At 49.5% G+C, this 18632-nt stretch overlaps 1 protein-coding gene across 3 annotated transcripts in view; it reads right to left on the bottom strand.

The window, feature by feature from the left end:
* Positions 1-18632, bottom strand: part of Shank2 (SH3 and multiple ankyrin repeat domains 2) — a 435405-nt gene that overhangs the window by 354300 nt on the left and 62473 nt on the right. For all 3 annotated transcript variants that reach the window (XM_055614761.1, XM_055614759.1, XM_055614760.1), the window contains exons 4-6: positions 11311-11514; positions 9238-9309; positions 5950-6058 (exon numbers count right to left, since the gene is read on the bottom strand). In XM_055614761.1, the coding sequence (XP_055470736.1) occupies positions 5950-6058; positions 9238-9309; positions 11311-11514 (385 nt within the window). The remainder of the gene's footprint in view (positions 1-5949; positions 6059-9237; positions 9310-11310; positions 11515-18632) is intronic.

The raw sequence follows: 18632 nt of genomic DNA, 5'->3' as shown, positions 1-18632 counted from the left end.
CTTTGTGTTTGATAGTTTTATGTCAACTTGACACAAGCTAAAGTCATTTGAGAGGAGGGAGCCTCAATTAAGAAAATGCCCCCATAAGACTAGGCTGTAGGGTATTTTCTTAATTAGTGATTGGCAGGGGAGGGAGGGCTCATCCCGTTGTGGGTGGTACCCTTCCTGGGTTGGGTGGTACCCTTCCTGGGTTGGGTGGTCCTAGGTTTTATAAGAAAGCAGGCTAAACAAGCCATGGGGAACAAGCCAGTAAGCAGCACCCCTCCATGGCCTCTGCATCAGCCCCTGCCTCCAGGCTCCTCCCCTGTTTGAGTTCCTGTCCTGACTTCCTTTGGTAATGAACAGTGCTGTGGACATGTAAGCCAATGAACCCTTTCCTCCCCAGCTTGCTCTAATGGTGTTGCATCACAGCAACAGAAACCCTAAGACATGCGCGAAGGCTCACGACTGTCTAACTCCAGGTCCAGGAGATCTGACGCCCTCTTTTAGCCTCCATTGTCAGTACACATGTAGTATGCAGACATGCATGCAGAAAAAAACAGCTATACACATTAAATGAAAGAAAGAAAGAAAGAAAGAAAGAAAGAAAGAAAGAAAGAAAGAAAGAAAGCACATTTTATGTATTCACACTAGTGCTCTAGGGGTTTCCACAAGTAAGATGAAAAGCCCAAGGGTCCTCGAGAGTGGCCCTACTTTAAACCCTTGACCTCAGTTGTGACAAACATATTACACCAGTGCTGACTGTTAAAGGGTGGCTGTTAGAGCACGTGGCAGTGGTCCACACTCAGGGCTGGAGTTGTTTAATTGATTATTTTGCCACATGGTCTCATGTACTCCATGCTGGCTTCCAACTTGCTATGTAGCGGAGGCTGGCCTTGAACTCTGGATCGTCTTGCCTCCACCTCCTGAGTGTTGGGATTGCAGGTCTATGCCACCACGTCTGGCTCATTTGTTTATTGTTTGGGCAGTAGTTGGGTTGGATCCCAAGATCTTGGGCTTATAGGCCCTGTCTCTGAGATATACCCCATCTGCCCAGTGGAATTTTTCTGTGAGGTTAGACCCAATCCCGGGCTCGTTTCCTTCCCTGGCTGCTTTCCCTGGTCCAGCTTCCTTTATCTTCTAGCTCATGTACTTTGTGAGCTTCCCACTCTCCCTCTGGAGCAGGCGCATAAAGGATAGCAAGATAACTGGGTACCGTATCTGAGCTCGCGCCTAACAACAGGCCTCTTTATTAGAACTCCAAGGACCAACCAGATGCACCCGACTTCCTGGAAGGGGGTATTTATGAACTGGCGGCAGGCAGCCTTCATTTGCACACCTCTCACTGTCTGCAGACTCATGTTTATGAGGTCTCAGAGCCCCTGCTCCCTCCAGACACAGCAATTCCTGGGGTATTGATCATGGGCTGTGATCAGCTACGGACCATAAGTCATCAGACAGGCTCCCTCCACTCCCCAAGACACAGAGCTCCACGTAAGAGGGAGCAGAATGTCCACAAAAGATTCTAATTGGGCCGTGTGGGAGCTGGACAGGGCTTCCCAGGAGTCCACCACAGTCATATGTGGGTGGAGACAGCGCCTCTCAAGGATGATAAAGAACTTAGCTAAAGGCCACCTGCAATCCGCCTGACAGCCTTGGAGTTAGAGTTGTCTAGGAAGCAGGAACCTCAGTTGAGAAAATGCCTCTATCAGACTAGCCTGAGTTCCTCTTCCTGAGTAATTATGGATGTGGGAGGCACCACCCTTGGGCTGGTGGTCCTAGAAGCCACAAGATAAGAAAGCAGGGTGAGCAACCTTCGGGGAGCAAGACTGTAAGCACCACTCATCCACAGTCCCTGCCTTGCATTCCCACTCTAACTTCCCTTCACAATGGGCTACAACCGTAAACGGAAATAAACCCCTTTCTCCCAAGCTGCTTTTGGTCACTGCGTTCATCACAGCAACAGAAAGCAGACTGGCGCTGCTAGTAACCAGGTCCCAGAAGTGAATCCAGATGAGCAAGGTGTTTCTATAGGAGCAGTCTGGCAGGTAACTAGGTTATTCCAAGCCTTTCAAGGATGCTTTGGAGGCAAAGCAAGTTCCCAGCTTTATTAATCAGCTGCCTTTCTCTTGTCTGTGTACCCTTCAAGCTCAGAAACCCACAGTGTGAAAGAAAAGTGATGGACTAAGTCCGCTAGGACTGTCAGTGTGGCCGCCTTTCCAGGGCCTGGACCTGTCATCCATTTGATCCCTGAGGCCCCACCATGGCAGAGAGGGACCCAAGAACGCCTCCACTAAGAGAGATGTCTTCTGTTTTCTCTTCATGCTACTTAATGATAATTTCCAACCACTACAGACATCTCCTATTGTTGGTGGACCATGTGGTTGTCAGTGGCAGGATTTACAGGATTCCCATCTCACTTCCATGCCACTCAACCCAGAATGTCTGCTTCCCCAACTATGGCTCCCCAGTGCAGCTGATTCTGGGGTGCAGAGGTGAGGATGGAGCCTGTGACATGTCTTGGTCTTCAGAAGGAAGCTGATTTGACTCTCCACAGAGAGCAACGGCATCTGGTATGTAGCCAGTCTGCTGTTCAGGGAGTGACTCAGAAAGTCACCAAACTCAGCTTGGAGCCTGCTAGATTGAGAGGAGGCAAACACTCACTTGGAACAAAAACCTGGGGGTTGGGGGAGATGGCTCGGCTGATAAAGTGTTTGCGGTGCAAGCATGAGGATCTGAGTTCAAATCCCCTGAGCATACATAAAAAGCCAGACATGGTAGGATCCACACACACAAAAGTGTTCTGCGGCCACGTGTTCTGGTCCTGCCTTCTTTACTGGTGACTCTAGAACAGCCACCCTTGACCAGGAGTGCTGCACCAGAACCAGCTTAGAATACCCGCTGCTTCTCTCTTGAGTTTGTTCTTTTTTATCAGCTCACGGCCCACATTGAAGCCACAGATACACAGCTGTCTCTCAGAGCCCATGGAGGATAAGGCCCAGAGTCACTGGGACATGTTGGAGCCCCCTAGCCTGTCTGCCTGCCTGTCCCTCTCTATTTTCTTCTCCAGACAGGGTTTTACTCTATAGCCTTGGCTATCCTGCCACTTGCTTCGTAGACCAGGCTGGCCTCAAAGTCACAGAGATCCATCTGCCTCTGCCTCTGCCCCTCAAGTGCTAGGTTAAAGGCACCACCCAAAGCCCCTTCTATAAAGTCATGTCATACTTGACTTTTAATCATCCTTAGATTGTTCTAAGACCAGTGGATTCCATTAAGTAGTGAGTAGATGCCATTGTCTGTTTCTTAGAGGACAATGACAAAAGGGAGAGAAGTCCGAACATGTTCAGGACAAATATGCTTTTTATTTTTCTTTGTCAACCCCTGGTTGGCCGGATCAGGGGTTTCATTGAACACAAGTACAAGATCAACAGCATTTCAGAGAACACAGAATAATTACCACCTGTGAGCTCCATGCTGAGAGGGCAGAATTTCTTGGACTTTCCCTAAGCACCAGCTCTTTGCCCATCATTCCTGCCTCTGTTCTAGCTCCAGGGGAGGCTAAGAGAAGCCACCAAATGCATACCTCTGTTTCAAGACAGTCAGTGTCTTTTGGGTTCTGCCGTGGGATGGCAGCTGCTTCAAAACCCAGAAGCAGAGACACTGACTTAGAAGTGGATGGGAACAAAGGAGCCATGGCTCCCATCAGGAAGAAAATTCTCACTGCAGACACTCTTCTGCTAATGACCATGGCAGTGTGAGATAGGCTAACTCCCTGGTCCAGTCTCTTATAAAACCCTCTAGAAACAGTCATCATGAGGCCAGGAGAGGAAAACAGACTGAGCAATGGCTCAGGCCAATGACTCACGTTTAGGAGAAAATATAGGCCACAGACCTCCTGGGCAGAGTCCAGGACTAGATGAAAATCATCTGTGAAGATCTGAAGGCTCCAGTTCACCCTTAAGGATCCACAGGCCCATAGCACTTCCCCTCCCCCTTTTTTTGATAATGGGGATGGAGCCCATGAGCTGCACCCACAGCCTTTTTCTTTTTTTTTTTTTTTTACTTTTTGTTTTGAAACAGGGTCTTTCTATGTGGCCTAGGCTGGTAGTGAACTTGCAATCCTGTCTTAGCTTTCTGAGTACTGAGGTTTTACTTTACTTTTATAGAGAGAGTATGGGAGCTGTGTGTCACTGACTGGAAAGGAAGGCTCCCACCCAGAGCCAGAGCCAGAGCCAGCCCAAGGGAGCATGGGAGCATCAACACAGAGCAATGAAGAAAGTGGAGACCAGACAGTAAAAAGTCAGTACCCCCGAGGCCATAGGAGGCATCCTGTCACCACAATGCACATAAACACCACTTTCTTCAGGGAGCTTCTACATTGGCCTGGTAGAAGCTGCTCATTTTAGTCAGGACCTCCTTGCACTTCCCCTCACGAGGACTCCTAATATCTATCTCTCCTGATATCTTTCCTGATAGCCTGGCTGTCACTACCATCCTCATAAATGAGCCCTCTCCCAGTTTTCATGCTGCTCGTGATAAACCCCTCCCCCCAAAAAATATTCAGGAGTAAAGAGGCAAACCAGCCCCCCTCAGACTCAAACATGGTCATGCTAGCTACATCAGTACCCAGTGGGGCCCACCTCAGCTTGAGGGGTCAGCCAGGCTGCTCCTAATGACAAAGAAGATCCACACTTTATAAGACACCTCCATATCTTATGCACATAGTAATTTTGAGGTGTGACAAGAAGCCATGGGGGAGCCAGTGGTGGACTTGGGGTACCTTGGGAGGAAAGGAAGGGGGGGAGGGAAGAAAAGGGAGGAAAAAGGATCCCACTGCTAAGGTCAAATATCTTCCATCCTAAGATCACTTACCAGGCCAAATAAATCCAAGCTGCTGCAGAGTCCCTTGACCTCTGCCCACCACCCTCTGCCAAATCATTCCACGGCTAGTGCTCACCTGGCCTGTGGCTGAACTTCCCCCAGTAAAACCAGGAGACACTAGCAACATGGGAAGAAACTTTGAGTTGTCCTAACTGGGGAAGCTACTGGCATCTAGCAGGGGCTCAGCAGTACCCCACAAAGCCTACATCTACCACACAGCAAACAGCCAGACCAGGTGTTGGCAGTGAGTGCAGAGATGAGAGACCTCTCCTCAACCAATCCAGCTTTAGCACAAGACATGTGTGAGCATCTGCTTGTCTGTGAGGAAGCCTGCACCCAGGCAGAGGAAAAGACCCGTGCACGACACACACAGCAGTGCTGGATGGTTAGCAGATCCGGGTGTGGGGCTCTGCAGGGGGTCTGAAGTCAGCAGGTAACAGCTCCACACATCTACTCCCTTTCTCATTTTCCTAACATGTTTGCATGGGGCACTTACTGTGCGCATGCATTGAGCTGGAGTCTCAGAAAGCAAGGAGAAAAATAAAGGTCTTCAGACCAGAAGTTATGTGAGTGGGGAGTGTAGCGGCTAATTTTATGTCCACTTGACACAAGCTAGAGTTATCTGAAAGGAGGGAGCCTCAGTTGAGAAAATGTTCCATAAGACCTGTCTGTAGGACATTTTCTTAATTAGTGATTCATGGTGGAGGGCCCAGCCCATTGTGGGTGGTGACGTCCTTGGGCTGGTGGTCCTGGGTTCTATAAGAAAGCAGGCTGAGCAAGCCAATAATCATGGCCTCCATATCAGATCTTGACTCCAGGTTCCTGCCCTGCTTGAATTCCTGTCCTTACTTCCTTTGATGATGAATTATGATATGGAAGCATAAGCTGAATAAACCTTTCCCTCCCCAGGTTGCTTTGGTCACTGTGTTTCATCACAGCAGTAACAGCCCTAACGAAGGCAAGGAGCCACTTCAAGGCCCAGGTAAAACCCAGGACAGCAGAAGAGATGAATGATTCAGGGTAACCTGATCGCAGGAATGGTGGATGCCTCACTCAAGTACAACAAAGGCTTCTCTAACGAACACCCACCGCCAGTCTCCGGGTCATGGAAATTGGGATCCAGGCCTCTGTCCAGCAGCTTGACCAGCTTCTCCACTGAGCGATGCTGAGTGTGGTCCAAAAACTTCTTCAGGTTGGTCTGGAGAAGAAATGAACAAAGCAGAAATATGTTTATGGAAAGTGCATTTACAGGGGCATGGGATGAGGCTCTGTGGGCAGAGAACTTGCCTGGCACAAATGAGGCCCTGGGCTTGAGGCTAGTACCGCACAAACTGGGTATGCTGGGCATACCTTTAATCCTAGCACTAGGGAGAGGGAGAGAGAGAGAGAGAGAGAGGATTGTCCACCAGGAGGTACTGGCCTCCTTTGCACAGAGCACTGTTGACCCTCCCTTCCCCCCAAGGCTTACATGGGGCTGAGCATAAGGTCAACACATAGCCAAAACCATGGGCCTGTCCTGAATGAATGTCTCAGAACCCTAGCTTTTGCTGTCTTTGTACTAAGGTCTCAATGTCCCTCCAGAATTTGCACCATAAACTGTAATTCCTATATCATGGCACTATGGGTCTCTGGGTCATAGGGTGGAACTCTGATACATGGGGTTCATAACCATGTAAAGAGGTCCCAGAAAGTTCATTCTACCAACACTGACAGCTATGACCTACCTGGGTACCCCGAAATCCAAATTCTGACTGTCTGTGGGAACGCCAGTCTGCCTGTGGTTCCTAAATTGTGACAGCAGTAGAAGTGGGTTCCACCATGCTGGGAGCAAGAGAGCAGCTCACCTGGGAGCAGGGTGACAATTGATAGTCTCCAGGACCCACTCAGACCTTCCACTCCATTCCCAGGTGGGAGGCTGGGGCTGAGGGCCTCCTCTCTAAAGAGGGGACTGCTAAATCCCACCCCACTAGTCCCAGAGCAGAGACAGTGACACCTGCCCCTAGGGAGACCTAGTCCAGGATGAAGATGATCATGCAGTTCAGGCACAGAGCCTCAGCCAAGCCTGCCTGCCTCCTCTATTAGAGAAGTGACAGCTTCCATCCTCATCTGGCAGCTCAGGATCGGGAGAGGCCCAGCATCCCTCTTGGGCTCCACCCTCACCCCATTCACAGTTTCCACACCACAGGACAGGAGCACCTATGGTTTTCCACCTGATGATGTCCCTGCACTTTCCAGACAATCCTGCCATCAGCTGGATTCCCACCCAAACTGCTTACAGTCTGGGACTAGAACCAATGTCCAAAGCCTGGCATGTTGTTGTGGCTATTTACTCACTTACACCTTTCTTTAAATTCACAAGTATTCGTAGCTACACATTAAATAACAACAACAATAATAAAGATAATTAGAGAACTTCTCAGACACTGAGGTCATTCATATTCATGTGGATTCCAGGGCCAAGGCAGAAAATATATGAGAAAAGCCTGGACCATACTTGGCCAGCACATGGATGAGGTGTCAAGGACAACAGAGCTATCCCAAAGGGCAGAGAACCAAGAGCAGCTGCCAGCCACCTCCGGATAACTTAGGCACAAAAGTTAAAACAATGCTAGTTGGAGAGGCCCCTAAACAATGCAGGCTGTTGACATTTGTCTTGGTGATTCATCAGAACTAGATGAGGAGACCCTTGTGCTGAAGATGTGGCACAGCTTGCTGAAAGACATAGAGAATATCAAGCTTGTTGCATGATATTGACCTGAGCTGGACACTCCCTCCTAGGCAGCTAGCTTTCACATTTCTGAAAAGTTATGAAATAGCCTTATCTGGGAGATAAGCCAACAGTCTTGCCCAGCTGTAAATCCTACACACCACAATGCCAACCTGCTGGGTGATAGCACAATAGTGGCATAACAGTTATGGGAGTGACCAGCCACTCCCGGATTGGCTTTGAGGCCCACTCCACAGAAGGAATACAAGCCTCATGCTGTAAATTGGGTCATATGCCTTAGGAATGAAACACCAACTTGACATAGCTAACATCAAGTTGCCTACAAAATATCTGTTCCCATAAACATGTTACCCTCAGCCTTAATCAGAGAACCCTGTCTTCCTAGTTCTTACAGAGCCTCATGGTGGCACAGGTGCTGAGAATAAGTTAACTGTTCACTGCTCAGCTTGAAATGAGACATTGGTGTGATTCCCTTCAAGGCTCAGAGAACACTGTGGAAGAAAGGGAAGAAAGTATGTTAAGAACTGAAGATAGGGAAAAAGGCTGCACAATGCGCAGTGTCTCCTGGGAAGACACAGACATTGGAGGCTTGAACTCAGCAGCTCTGGACCCCACCACTGAGTCTGCACAAGACTGGGTCCATTAACACTCAGGCATGGATGGGAGACAGGCTCTGGCCCTCACTGCTGAACTATTTGCTGATACATTCAATGAAATTGGGGCTTCAGTTGTGAATCCACTGGTGACCCCATAAGCTTCCAATAGGCTCAACCCAATGGTCATCCAGATGGTCCCCATGGAACAAAATTGGTAGGGAGAATGGGGGCTGAGAGGGATGAGAAAGAGATAAGAGAGCAATTGGAATGCCTTTATACAGTATGCATTGTACACTATGAAACTGTCAAAGAACTAACTTAATTTTTAAAAATTAACTGAAGATGAGAATGAAATCTACAGTGAACACCCTGCATCCATCCGAGGAGCAAAGAACCAGTGGCTTGTGAAGCCCCTTGTGCACTCTCCATAGCAGGAGAGCTCGGCGGGCCAGCACCAGGCATCTCAAGGGTGTCTGAGGGCAGGCAGTGTGCATCCCTGTTCTCCAGGCTCAACCCACATGCCCCAGGATCTCTGCCTCCTGCTCCAGGCATGCTCCTGGCTCACATGGCCTCACTGACATGTCTGGAGTGAATGACTCATTGTGCCTTCAGTGGACACAGAGCCCTCGAGCTAGCACAGGCCTCTCCTCCCATCGCTGCCAGCACTCCCTAACTTTAGGAGGTCTGTTCTGATTCAGCAGCAGCAGAAACCAGAGACAGTGCTCAGCAGACATCCCTTCGCTCTACCTCACCACATATCCAAATCCCACGGTACCATTCCTGCTGCCTTTCAACCTCCCTGCGGCACCAGGGAAGCAGCAACCCCTTGTTCAACTTCCAGCAGCTTCCTCGGCCACCTTGCTGCCTGCTGTCTGGCTAGGTCTCCAGCAATGTGCATAGTGAAGCATCTACCTGTTTGCCCCGGTCTGGCCTCACCCCACAGGGCATATAGGGGCCACTTCCAGGGACATGAGCCCTCCAAACACAACACAACAGGATCAGAGGTGACCTGGTGGGGTGGTGGAAGCGTTACCCACCCCTCTGCCCCCATACCTTTGTGTGGAGCCTGGCCAGCTGCTTCTCATCCAGGTTGGACTGCTTATACACACGCTTCTTGTAGCGAAACTGCCACGGAAACAGGAAAAAGATCGCCGGTGACTAAATGGATGCTCAGAGGAAAAGCGACCTGGCCAAGGATAAGGAACCCCAATCTTAACCAAGATACTGGTGTCTGTGCTGCAGAGCCCTTGAGAGTCCCATCATCCAGCAGCCATCAGGGCACAGGGAAGGATCTCAGCTCTGGAAGCCAGTCCTCAGTGGGTACAAAGGATGAGCTGGTCTGACACACCGCTGAGTTCCTGGCTTCATCCTCCTGGCTGAGTTTGTCAGGAGTGCACCTTGGGATTTTGCATTTTTCTTCCCCATCATCCACCTGTCAGAACTGCATGAGCAATCCCATGCACACCCCTGCCCAGGACTCAGTGGCTCCCACCAGTCCCTGCCTAGATCTCGGGGACTCCCACTGGCTCCTCAGGACAGTGCTGCCTACTTGGGATTGGAAATTTCATTGCAGAGCAGAGAACTGAACTTGGAGTTTAGGACAACACTCCCAGGCAAGCGGTATCCCAGTGGTCAGCTTGATCGTGCCCCCCTCTCCTCGCAGATACCCAGACCAGCTATCCTGTTAAAGAGACACTGCGGAAGATTCTTTAAGCACACTAAGTGCAGGTGCATGACAAAGATTTTGAGAGGAAACTCTTTTTGCTGAGTGACTCTCAGCTGGTCCTTTCCACACCTCAGGCTCAGTTTCCTTACTTGTCTCGCAAGGACAACAACACCCAAAGGCCACAGAGCGAATGACCTTCTTGAACTCAGGTCACTTGGTGCCTCCTTCCTGACCTCCTCTGAGACTGTCATACTCCAAGGAGCTAACATAAAGGGTGGTGCCTGAGAACACAGACACCATTCCAGGTGGAGGCATACACTAGTTCCCAATGAAATCTGACCTTGTATTATTTTCCTTTTTTTAGATGAAAAAAATTTTTATGTAGGGAACTGGAGAGAGATCTCAGTGGTTAGGAGCCCTGACTAGTCCTTCAGAAGACCTGGGTTCAGTTCCCAGCACCCACACTCAAAACCATCTGTGACTCCAGTTGCAGGGGATCCGATGGCATCTGGCTTCTGTAGGTGCTTTACATATTTGGTGCATACATGCAGGCGAAACACTTGTGTATATAAAAGAAAAGCAAGAAAATATAATTAAAAATTTTTGTTATTATTTTGTGTCTATGAGTGCTTTGCCTGCATGTCTATCTGTGCACCATGTGTGATTGTTGTCTATGGAGGCCAGAAGAGGGCATTAGAGACTCTGAAACTGGAGTTATAGTGTGTGCATGTATGTATATGTGTGTGTGTGTGTGTATATATATATATATATATATATATATACACACACACATGTGTGTGTGTGTGTATGTGTGTGTATGTGTGTGTGTACATGCTGTGTGTGTGTTTACATGCTGGGATCTGAACTTGGGTCCTCAGGAAGCAGCAGGTGCTCTTAACGACTGGACCATCTCTCCAGTGCCAGTGTCAACCCCTGTACTATCTGAGGGAGGCAACTGTGTCCTGTTTTTCCTATGCCCCAAACAAGATGACAAGTCCACAGGAGGCAAGGTATGCCCAAGGCACAGATAAGAACTCTTGATTTTCAAGCATCAGAACAAGTCAGTCCTGAAGAACTGGGTTGCCAGGGCTACCTGGAGAGTACGTGTCTCAGCTGTGCGGCTCCCAGATGGAATTGGAGGGAACAGAGCCAAGCTACAGGGTGTCCATGGCTGCTGCTGGGCTGTAGTGCTGCAGCCTGCACCCTGCCCACATCCAGATGCTACTGTGAACTCAGCTCTCACTCTTGTCTTTAGCTAACCACGCCACTGGTCCACATTCCCAAACCCATTATCGGGCACCTGTCACACACACACTTAACAGGGAAGATCCAAAGGAGCCAGGCTGTAGGGTGGGTAACCTTCTAATCCAAAACAAACAGGAGCCTGGTTAAGATGCTGCCCTCAGTTGCACCCAGGCTGTGCAGCACCAACCCCCACCCAGTCACACAGGGCTAGTTACCTCCAAGGAAGGCACACCCTGGCCTGTGGGCTGTGGGTATTCCCGAAGCAGCCGTTCCTCATCCAGGAACTTGCCATCACGCCCATTGCTGGCTGGCTGGAAGAGCCCATAGTTGAGTACATCCTTCAGGCCCTGGTTCAGCGTGCACAGGATCCGCTGCTTGGCTACCCACACGGTGGCATCCGGGTTAAATCGAATGCACTTCTGCGGGGAGAACAGAAACTAGAGTCAGGGATGCCAAAGGTCATCAGAGCCACCGATCTGGGCACAGGATCAAAGGTGTCCTGCTCCTTCCTTTGCCCCACTGCTGCTTGTTCTGAGCACAGGAGCCAAGAGCTGTGGCTTGCTGACTGCAAAGTAAAGTTTACCTTTGCCTCTCAGACAGGGAGGGAGGCTGGGGAAAGCAAACCGGATCAGCCAGGGCTGGGAGCCAGCGAAGTGCTCACCATCCAGACTCGGGCCCTGAGCTTGAGCCCTAGAACCATCACAAAATCCCAGTACCAGGGAGGTAGAGACAGGCCAATCCCTGAGAGTCCCTGAGCAGCCTAGGACCGACATCAAGGTTACACAGGAAGGCACTGTAGTGGGGGCACATACACTGGGAGTCACAGCTAAGTATACCTGTCCCTAAGATATCCTGGGGGTTACAGGACCCCCTCTGAGCCCCCAGATCTATGGACACTCAGGTTCCTCATACAAAATGAGGACACACTTTTAAAACATCCACACACCCTCCCAAATGCATTCCATATTGGTGGACAACATTGTCATCTACAAAGCTCATGTTTGAGAACTGTGCAATTGAGTTAGCAAAGCAAAAACAAAACAAAATGAAACAAACAACCAAAAACACCTCACTCTTGTTCAAGGCATTCACAACTGTCCTGGGACACATGTGGCCCACAGGACATAGGTTGGACACATTGCATAGGTTAGACATACCACATGGTTTCCTATTTGTTTTTAATGCCTAACAGATCCAGTGTACACCTGTGTAAAAGTCACATTGCATCCTGATGCAGACAAGTCTTGTGCATGATTCTCAATCCACCTGCATGGAACCCCTGGCGCAGCGGCCGACTGCACCACGGTGCCACTTGAGATGGGCATGTGCACAGTTTGCTCTCTGGCAACTCCGTAACCTTGTCTCAGGAGTTTACCATGGGAGGCCTGAGGGTCAAGAGAGTCTTCACACCATCAACACACAGTCTCTGAACAGAAAATCAGAACCACATGCACTATACGGCTGCTGGGATGGCTTTGTGGTTAAAGTGCTTGCCGTGCAAGTGGGAGGACCAGGGTTCAAATCCCTAGGATGCATAGAAATGTCAGGTGGGTGTGGTGCACACCCATAATTCCAGCCTCAAAAGGAAGGGACAGCACATCCAGCAAAGCCGTCGGCAGCACTAGATGTATGGGCACACTCTGGGTTTGACTGATAGAGCCTGAGACCCTGCCTCAGTGAAGAAGGTGAAAGAGCAATGAAGGATGAGTCTAGATAACAGCCTAGCCACTTACATATTCATACACATGCAAATATGCATATAAATATGCATAACACATACACATGCATGAACATGAAAAAACCGGAGCCCAACTTGAAGGGTGAGGGGTGGCAAACATGAGAAACTATTTGATCAGGGGGTGTGTCCTTGGGGCACTTGCTTAGGTATCTGAGGCTCAGCTTCCTTGTCCAGAAAAATGAGAATAATGACATTATTAATGTATTAATGATAACACCTACTCATGGATGTGGTGAGTGTGGACAGAGATAGTACAGTTCTGATGTGCAAGGATCCATGATATTAACAGGTGCTGTCACGATTGTCATTGTCATCACCACCATCATCCTCACCAGCACCACCACCACTGCCATCAAGATCCTAATACCATCACCATCTCTGCCACCACTTATTAAATCCCTCTAGAAACACTCTCATTGATGTGCTAGATGTACGTCTCCTTGGTGCTTCCAAATTCGGTCAAGCTGACAGTTACGATGAAAGGTCAGGGGCAGGTGATTTACATATCTGTAACTTCGTGAGGCCGTTGTGACTGACCCCAGATGTGTTGCTTCATACCTCTGAATTCAGAAGTCCAAGATCAAAGTGCCAGCAGGGCTTCCCCATGATGCCCTGAGGGGCCTCTGTCCCACTCCCTAGCTCCAGGGCTTTGTTGGAGGCCCTGCTCATCTTCCTGAAGCCTCCATCCGGTGTGCCCTCTGGGACACCACCATTTGCCATCAGCAATGTTACGCTACTGGGTCAGAGCCCCCAGTCTCATCTTAATTGGCTACCCCTGCAAAAACCCCATTTCTAAATATGACACTGTCTCCTTGGGTGTGTGTGTGGGGGGGGGGATGTCTAATGCTTATGGACACATGTATCTTTCTTGCTGCCATATGGGTGCAGTGAGGCCCAGACTTTGATTGAGGAATCAAGATGGTGGCAGCTTAGCGGGTCTACCCAGCATGTGGGTGGCAGACCCAGGATTTCCTGACCTCTGAACTCAGGTTCTTTCCAGAAGGGTCTCCATGTGGCGCCCCTGGTGCTTTCCAAAGCTGCCGCTTTGTTTCTCCGGATTGGTTCTTGCACTGAGGAGGCATGGACTGGGCGTCACTGCTCTGCCCACCAAATGGCAGTGAGTGCCAGTCTTTGTGTAACCTACAATGGCATACAAGTCCTCCGGGAGGTAGCATACTGCCCTGGGCCCCTCTAGGCACTTGCCAGTTGGCAGGTTCTTGTCAGCTGTGGGGAGCACTGGTGAGATGCCGGTGTGTGAGGGAACCCGAGTTGGGAAGTCCTGCAATGATTCCTGAACTGGGGGCGGGGTTACCAGCGGCCCTGGGAGGCCATATCTCTTATCATGCTTTTTGTTGTGTCAAGATCACAGAGAGTTCTCACCTAGCCCTGGGTGGATGGAGGCGGGGGCCCTTGTGGCTCCTCACTGGAAGCAACAACTGGTCCTACCAGGTCTTGTAACCCAGGAAGGTCAGAAGGTCACTCTGAACTCAGCTAGTGACATCTGAGAGGGGCCAACAGGAGTGTTCATTCATGTGTGAGATGTTGGCTTCCATGGCTGGGGCTGTAGCTGCTAGACTAGTGTTCAGGGGTTTAATCTTAACCCACATCAAATCGGCCCAGCTACCAAGACCTTTCCTCCCACTGAGAGCTGACACATTATACTCCTCCATATCTGCTTACAGCAACTACACAGAGCAAGCATGCCAGAAAGGTGTCAATAATCAAGAGATTTATGTTCAGGGCATGCCTATATCAGGGAAACACCACTTCTGCTCTGTCCAGTTTCTAGTAAACTTGCTCAATGTTGGACATTTACAGAACCCCACTTCAGAGGACACAGTCTAGTCCTCATAAAGAGAGAAGTTCCAACATCTTTTTGGTTGTTGTTTTGGTTTTTAGAGACAGGGTTTCTCTGTGTAGTCTTGGCTGTTCTGGACTCACTTTGTAGACCAGGCTGACCTCGAACTCCAGAAATCCCCCTGTTTCTGCCTTCCTGAGTGCTGGGATTACAGGCATGTACTATCACAACTTTTTCAAAACCTAAACAAAGTTAGCAGAAATCTGTATACTGGTGCTGGGGATCCATGTGGTGCTGTGTGGCTGCTCCCCAGGCTAGGTACCTCTGGTGAACACAGGAACACAGTGGGGAGTCCTCTAGGCTGGATGCCCCAGCTGGACTCAGGACTTTAGGGTGCAGGCACAGAGGAGAGCCCTCAGAAGAACAACAAAGGACTGGAAAGAAGGATGTCTCCACCAACAGAAATTCACAGACCTGCCTCCTTAGCTGGAAGATGGTATCTCTTCCCTGTCCTCACAAGGCTACCTTGTGAGGTATCTGATCCTGTGTTCTTATTAGAACCCCGGGGTGGATCAGATCACCCTGTTGACCTTTTTTTTTTTTTTTACTCTAAACCCCTCTTCAAAGCCCTCCTAGCTCCAAACAGTCATATTCTGAGGTCCTGGAGTCAGGACTCCAATGTAAGGACAGAGGAGGTCACAGCTATGCTAGAATATATGTGACTGGATGGCCAAGAGCAATTATCTGCAACCCACAGAGGGCCACATGCCCACAGTGAGAGCCGAGGAGCAGGTCTGCGCTGACTGCCAGCCCACGTGAACATCAGCGGGGCACAAACCAGCGCAGGGGACGCCAGCCCGCCACTGCAGAAGGGCAGCTGGCCCTAGTATCTTGTACATGAGTGCTCGGAGCCGCAGCAGCACCGTGGATGAAGCCAGCTAGAGTGTGCCCGTGTCTCCCTGGGGCCTGAGATGAGGGTAAGGACTGCTCCGTGAGACTGCAGTGAAGGTGAGGGAGCGTCTAGACAAAGCGAGAAACAGTAGTAAATACTACAAGACATAAATATGTCTCGATACGGTGGGCACCCTGACAAGCCCAGGCTGGAATGACACACACACTCTAAAGTCCCTGCCTCTTCCAACACCGAGTGAGACTTAAATTATCCACTTACACCCAAGGAGCCCGGAAAAAAAAAATTAAAAACCTTAAGAACAAGCATTCATGAAAGGGGTACCTAAGGTAGCTGGGGCCATCGCCAGAGCTAGCGGAAAACATAGTCCCTCATACAGATCACACCACGGCCTGCCTGAAGACGTGTGCTCCTGACATACTCCCGACGAGGAACTGCATTTCACACTGAAAGCCGCGCTGCACTGACCATCCACCTCATCGCTGGTTTCTTCGTGATGCTGTGTATGTGCTCACGTGCACGCAGGTACGTTCGTGTGCAGGTGCTGTGCGTACATGTGTGTAAGGACGATCTCGGGTGCCGTTTCTCAGGTGTCATCCACCTTGCTTTCTAAGACCAATTCCTCTCACTAGCTTGGAACTCACCGATTAGGCGATGCTGCCTGGCTAGGGAGCTACCTTACCCGTCATTGCCTCCCAAGAGCTGGGAGTTTTTAATGTGGACGATGGGAGTTAAACTCAGATCCTTGAACCTTCAAGGTGAGCATTTTGCCAACTGGGCCGTCTCCCCGGCTCTCACAATGTGTTTGAATGACCCGTGTTGAACACAGGCTTGGTGGAAGCCGAGGTTAAGGTACACTGAGGAAGATTTTTGACCTGGCTGGCTGGCAGGCTGGCAGGCTGGCAGGCAGGCTGGCTGGCAATCTGCATTATCCGTACCTCTGAAAATTAGCAACCCAAGGTCAACCCGTGTTGTGACTGGGTCACAAATGCCACTGTCCAAATTAAATGTTTTTGTGTTTTGAGCAAAAGCCCATCAATCATACTGGGCAGTCAGTGCCCAGGCATGGCTGGGGCAATGCATGAAGCTTAAAATGAGGGCTTTAAAGGGAACTGGCAACCTTGACCTAGAAAGGCAGGCTAGTGCCATGATGCTGAAGTCCAAGGGCCAGCCTCACACTTCTGAGAATTTGATGAAGGCGACCGTGGCTGTGGATTCCCTTTTCCAATTAATAACATTTCAGGCTGCAGAAGCTTAACTGCAGCCATCTGATGCTGTGGCAAAGCCTCTGCTACTGTCAAGGTGAGACCGGATCGGGAGGTGCTGCTCAGGCCCGCCAGGGCTCGTGTGCTCCTTGGAGATGAGTTAATTTTCCTCCTTAGCAGCTCTCTCAGGCAGAGATATCACAAAGTAGACAGTCAGGACCTGGCCACGGTAGTCAGTGCAAAGGCAATAAACTGAAGTGGAGAAAGCGCCCTGTTAGACAGGTGCACGCGCAAGGCGCTTACCATCCTTCTCTCCTTTGCTGTTCGAAAGGTTAACAATCAACACCCCTGTACCCAAGGTGGGACACTCCTGAACTTTTCATGTTTCCAGGACGACACAGCTGCCAGGAACTGGTACTTGGGGAGCCCTGAGGCATGAGCGGCAAGTCCCTCCCAGCAGTACCCAGTGAAGGAGGGAGATTACTCAAACCACAAAGCTAATGCTAATCAGGAGGGGAGAGGTAGGCAGCCACGAATCAGAGGCAGCAAGCTGGGTAAAGGTGAGAGTGGGATGAGGAGGAGAGACAGAGAGGGAGTCCCTCGACCAGCATAGAGACAGAGTGGGAGCAACCAAGCTGGGAGGCAGAGTCACAGATGAGATGAGGGGATCCTGAAAATCCAATCCATTGGGGGCTCATTAAAGGACGCCCCCAATGCTGGTCATAAATACGGACTCCACCTCTAGGTAGAGACACACCATTTTTCTTCCCCTAACAGTTAATCCAGTAGAACCAGCCAGCCAATCAAGAAACAGCCAGGAAAACATCTCTCAGGAAAGCGCATTTGCCATGATAAAGAGATGGGAAGAGTAATTATCCTTTTAGTTAGATAATGTATTTTTTTCTTCCAGAATCCCTGTTTTCTGTGCTGTTCCTAGGTTCTGCTAAATCAGCTCACCTGAGCCCTGACTCAGAAAAATATAATTTTTTTTTCTTCCCTTCTCACTCTTTCTTTTGGACTATGGCTAGAGCCTCAGTAAGCTTGTCTCCAGAACCATGGGCCTTTTTGCTCTTTCTCTGAAGGCCTCTTTGCCACCACATAGCTGCTTTTCCTACATGTATTTGCTTACAAAGAACACAAATTGTCTTCCTCTTCTCCATCTCCCTCCAATGGGGAAGTACCCAGATTTAAGGCTTGTCTACCCTGGGGTTTTACTTTTTAAATACTAGTAAATTCTGAGCCTGTTCTTAAATTCTTTTAGTAACACGGCTAAGAACCCTGAGGGGACCTTCTCCAGTCAAATATGGCAACCCAAAATTTCTGATAACACTGTTAGGTCCCAGGCAATCTGTATATCCAGAAATGAGCTCAAGCTGGACTTATAGAAGGATTTCAGATAAAAGCCAGCATTCTTCAGACACTTGTGAAATGTGTTTTCTGTGTCCCCCTACCAAAAAAGCAGTCATTTCCCTAGCCTCTGGCAGAGGTGACATGGCTCTCCATTGATATACTTCTGTCAGAGCTCATGCTGGCTGTCTGGCTTCTTAGTCCCTATTCACAAGTTCCTTAGACATTTCAAAGCCACACACTAGCCCTTTTCACTCCTCCACACACACACCCTAAATTCCCTTCAGCTCATAGGCTTCTCTTCCCCCAGCTACTCATCCTCCTTATAACCCAGCTCTTCTTGCTATCTCTACTATAGACTCTTGCATTCTGCCATTCTCTATCTCTTGCTATCTGTGCTATTCTCTCCCACTTCCCTAGCCCTGTTCCTGTCTGCTTTCTTTTCTCTCTGCTCTGGACTCTTCCAGATGCCTCTGGATATATTTTTTCTTTTAATAATAATAATAATAATAATAATAATAATAATAATAATAATAATA

Source organism: Psammomys obesus, unplaced genomic scaffold (genome assembly GCF_907164565.1).
Source record: "Psammomys obesus unplaced genomic scaffold, mPsaObe1.curated_primary_1811, whole genome shotgun sequence".
Classification (NCBI taxonomy): Eukaryota; Metazoa; Chordata; class Mammalia; order Rodentia; family Muridae; genus Psammomys; species Psammomys obesus.
Note: the sequence above shows the minus strand (reverse complement) of the source record. Positions and strands in the feature narration are given on the sequence as shown.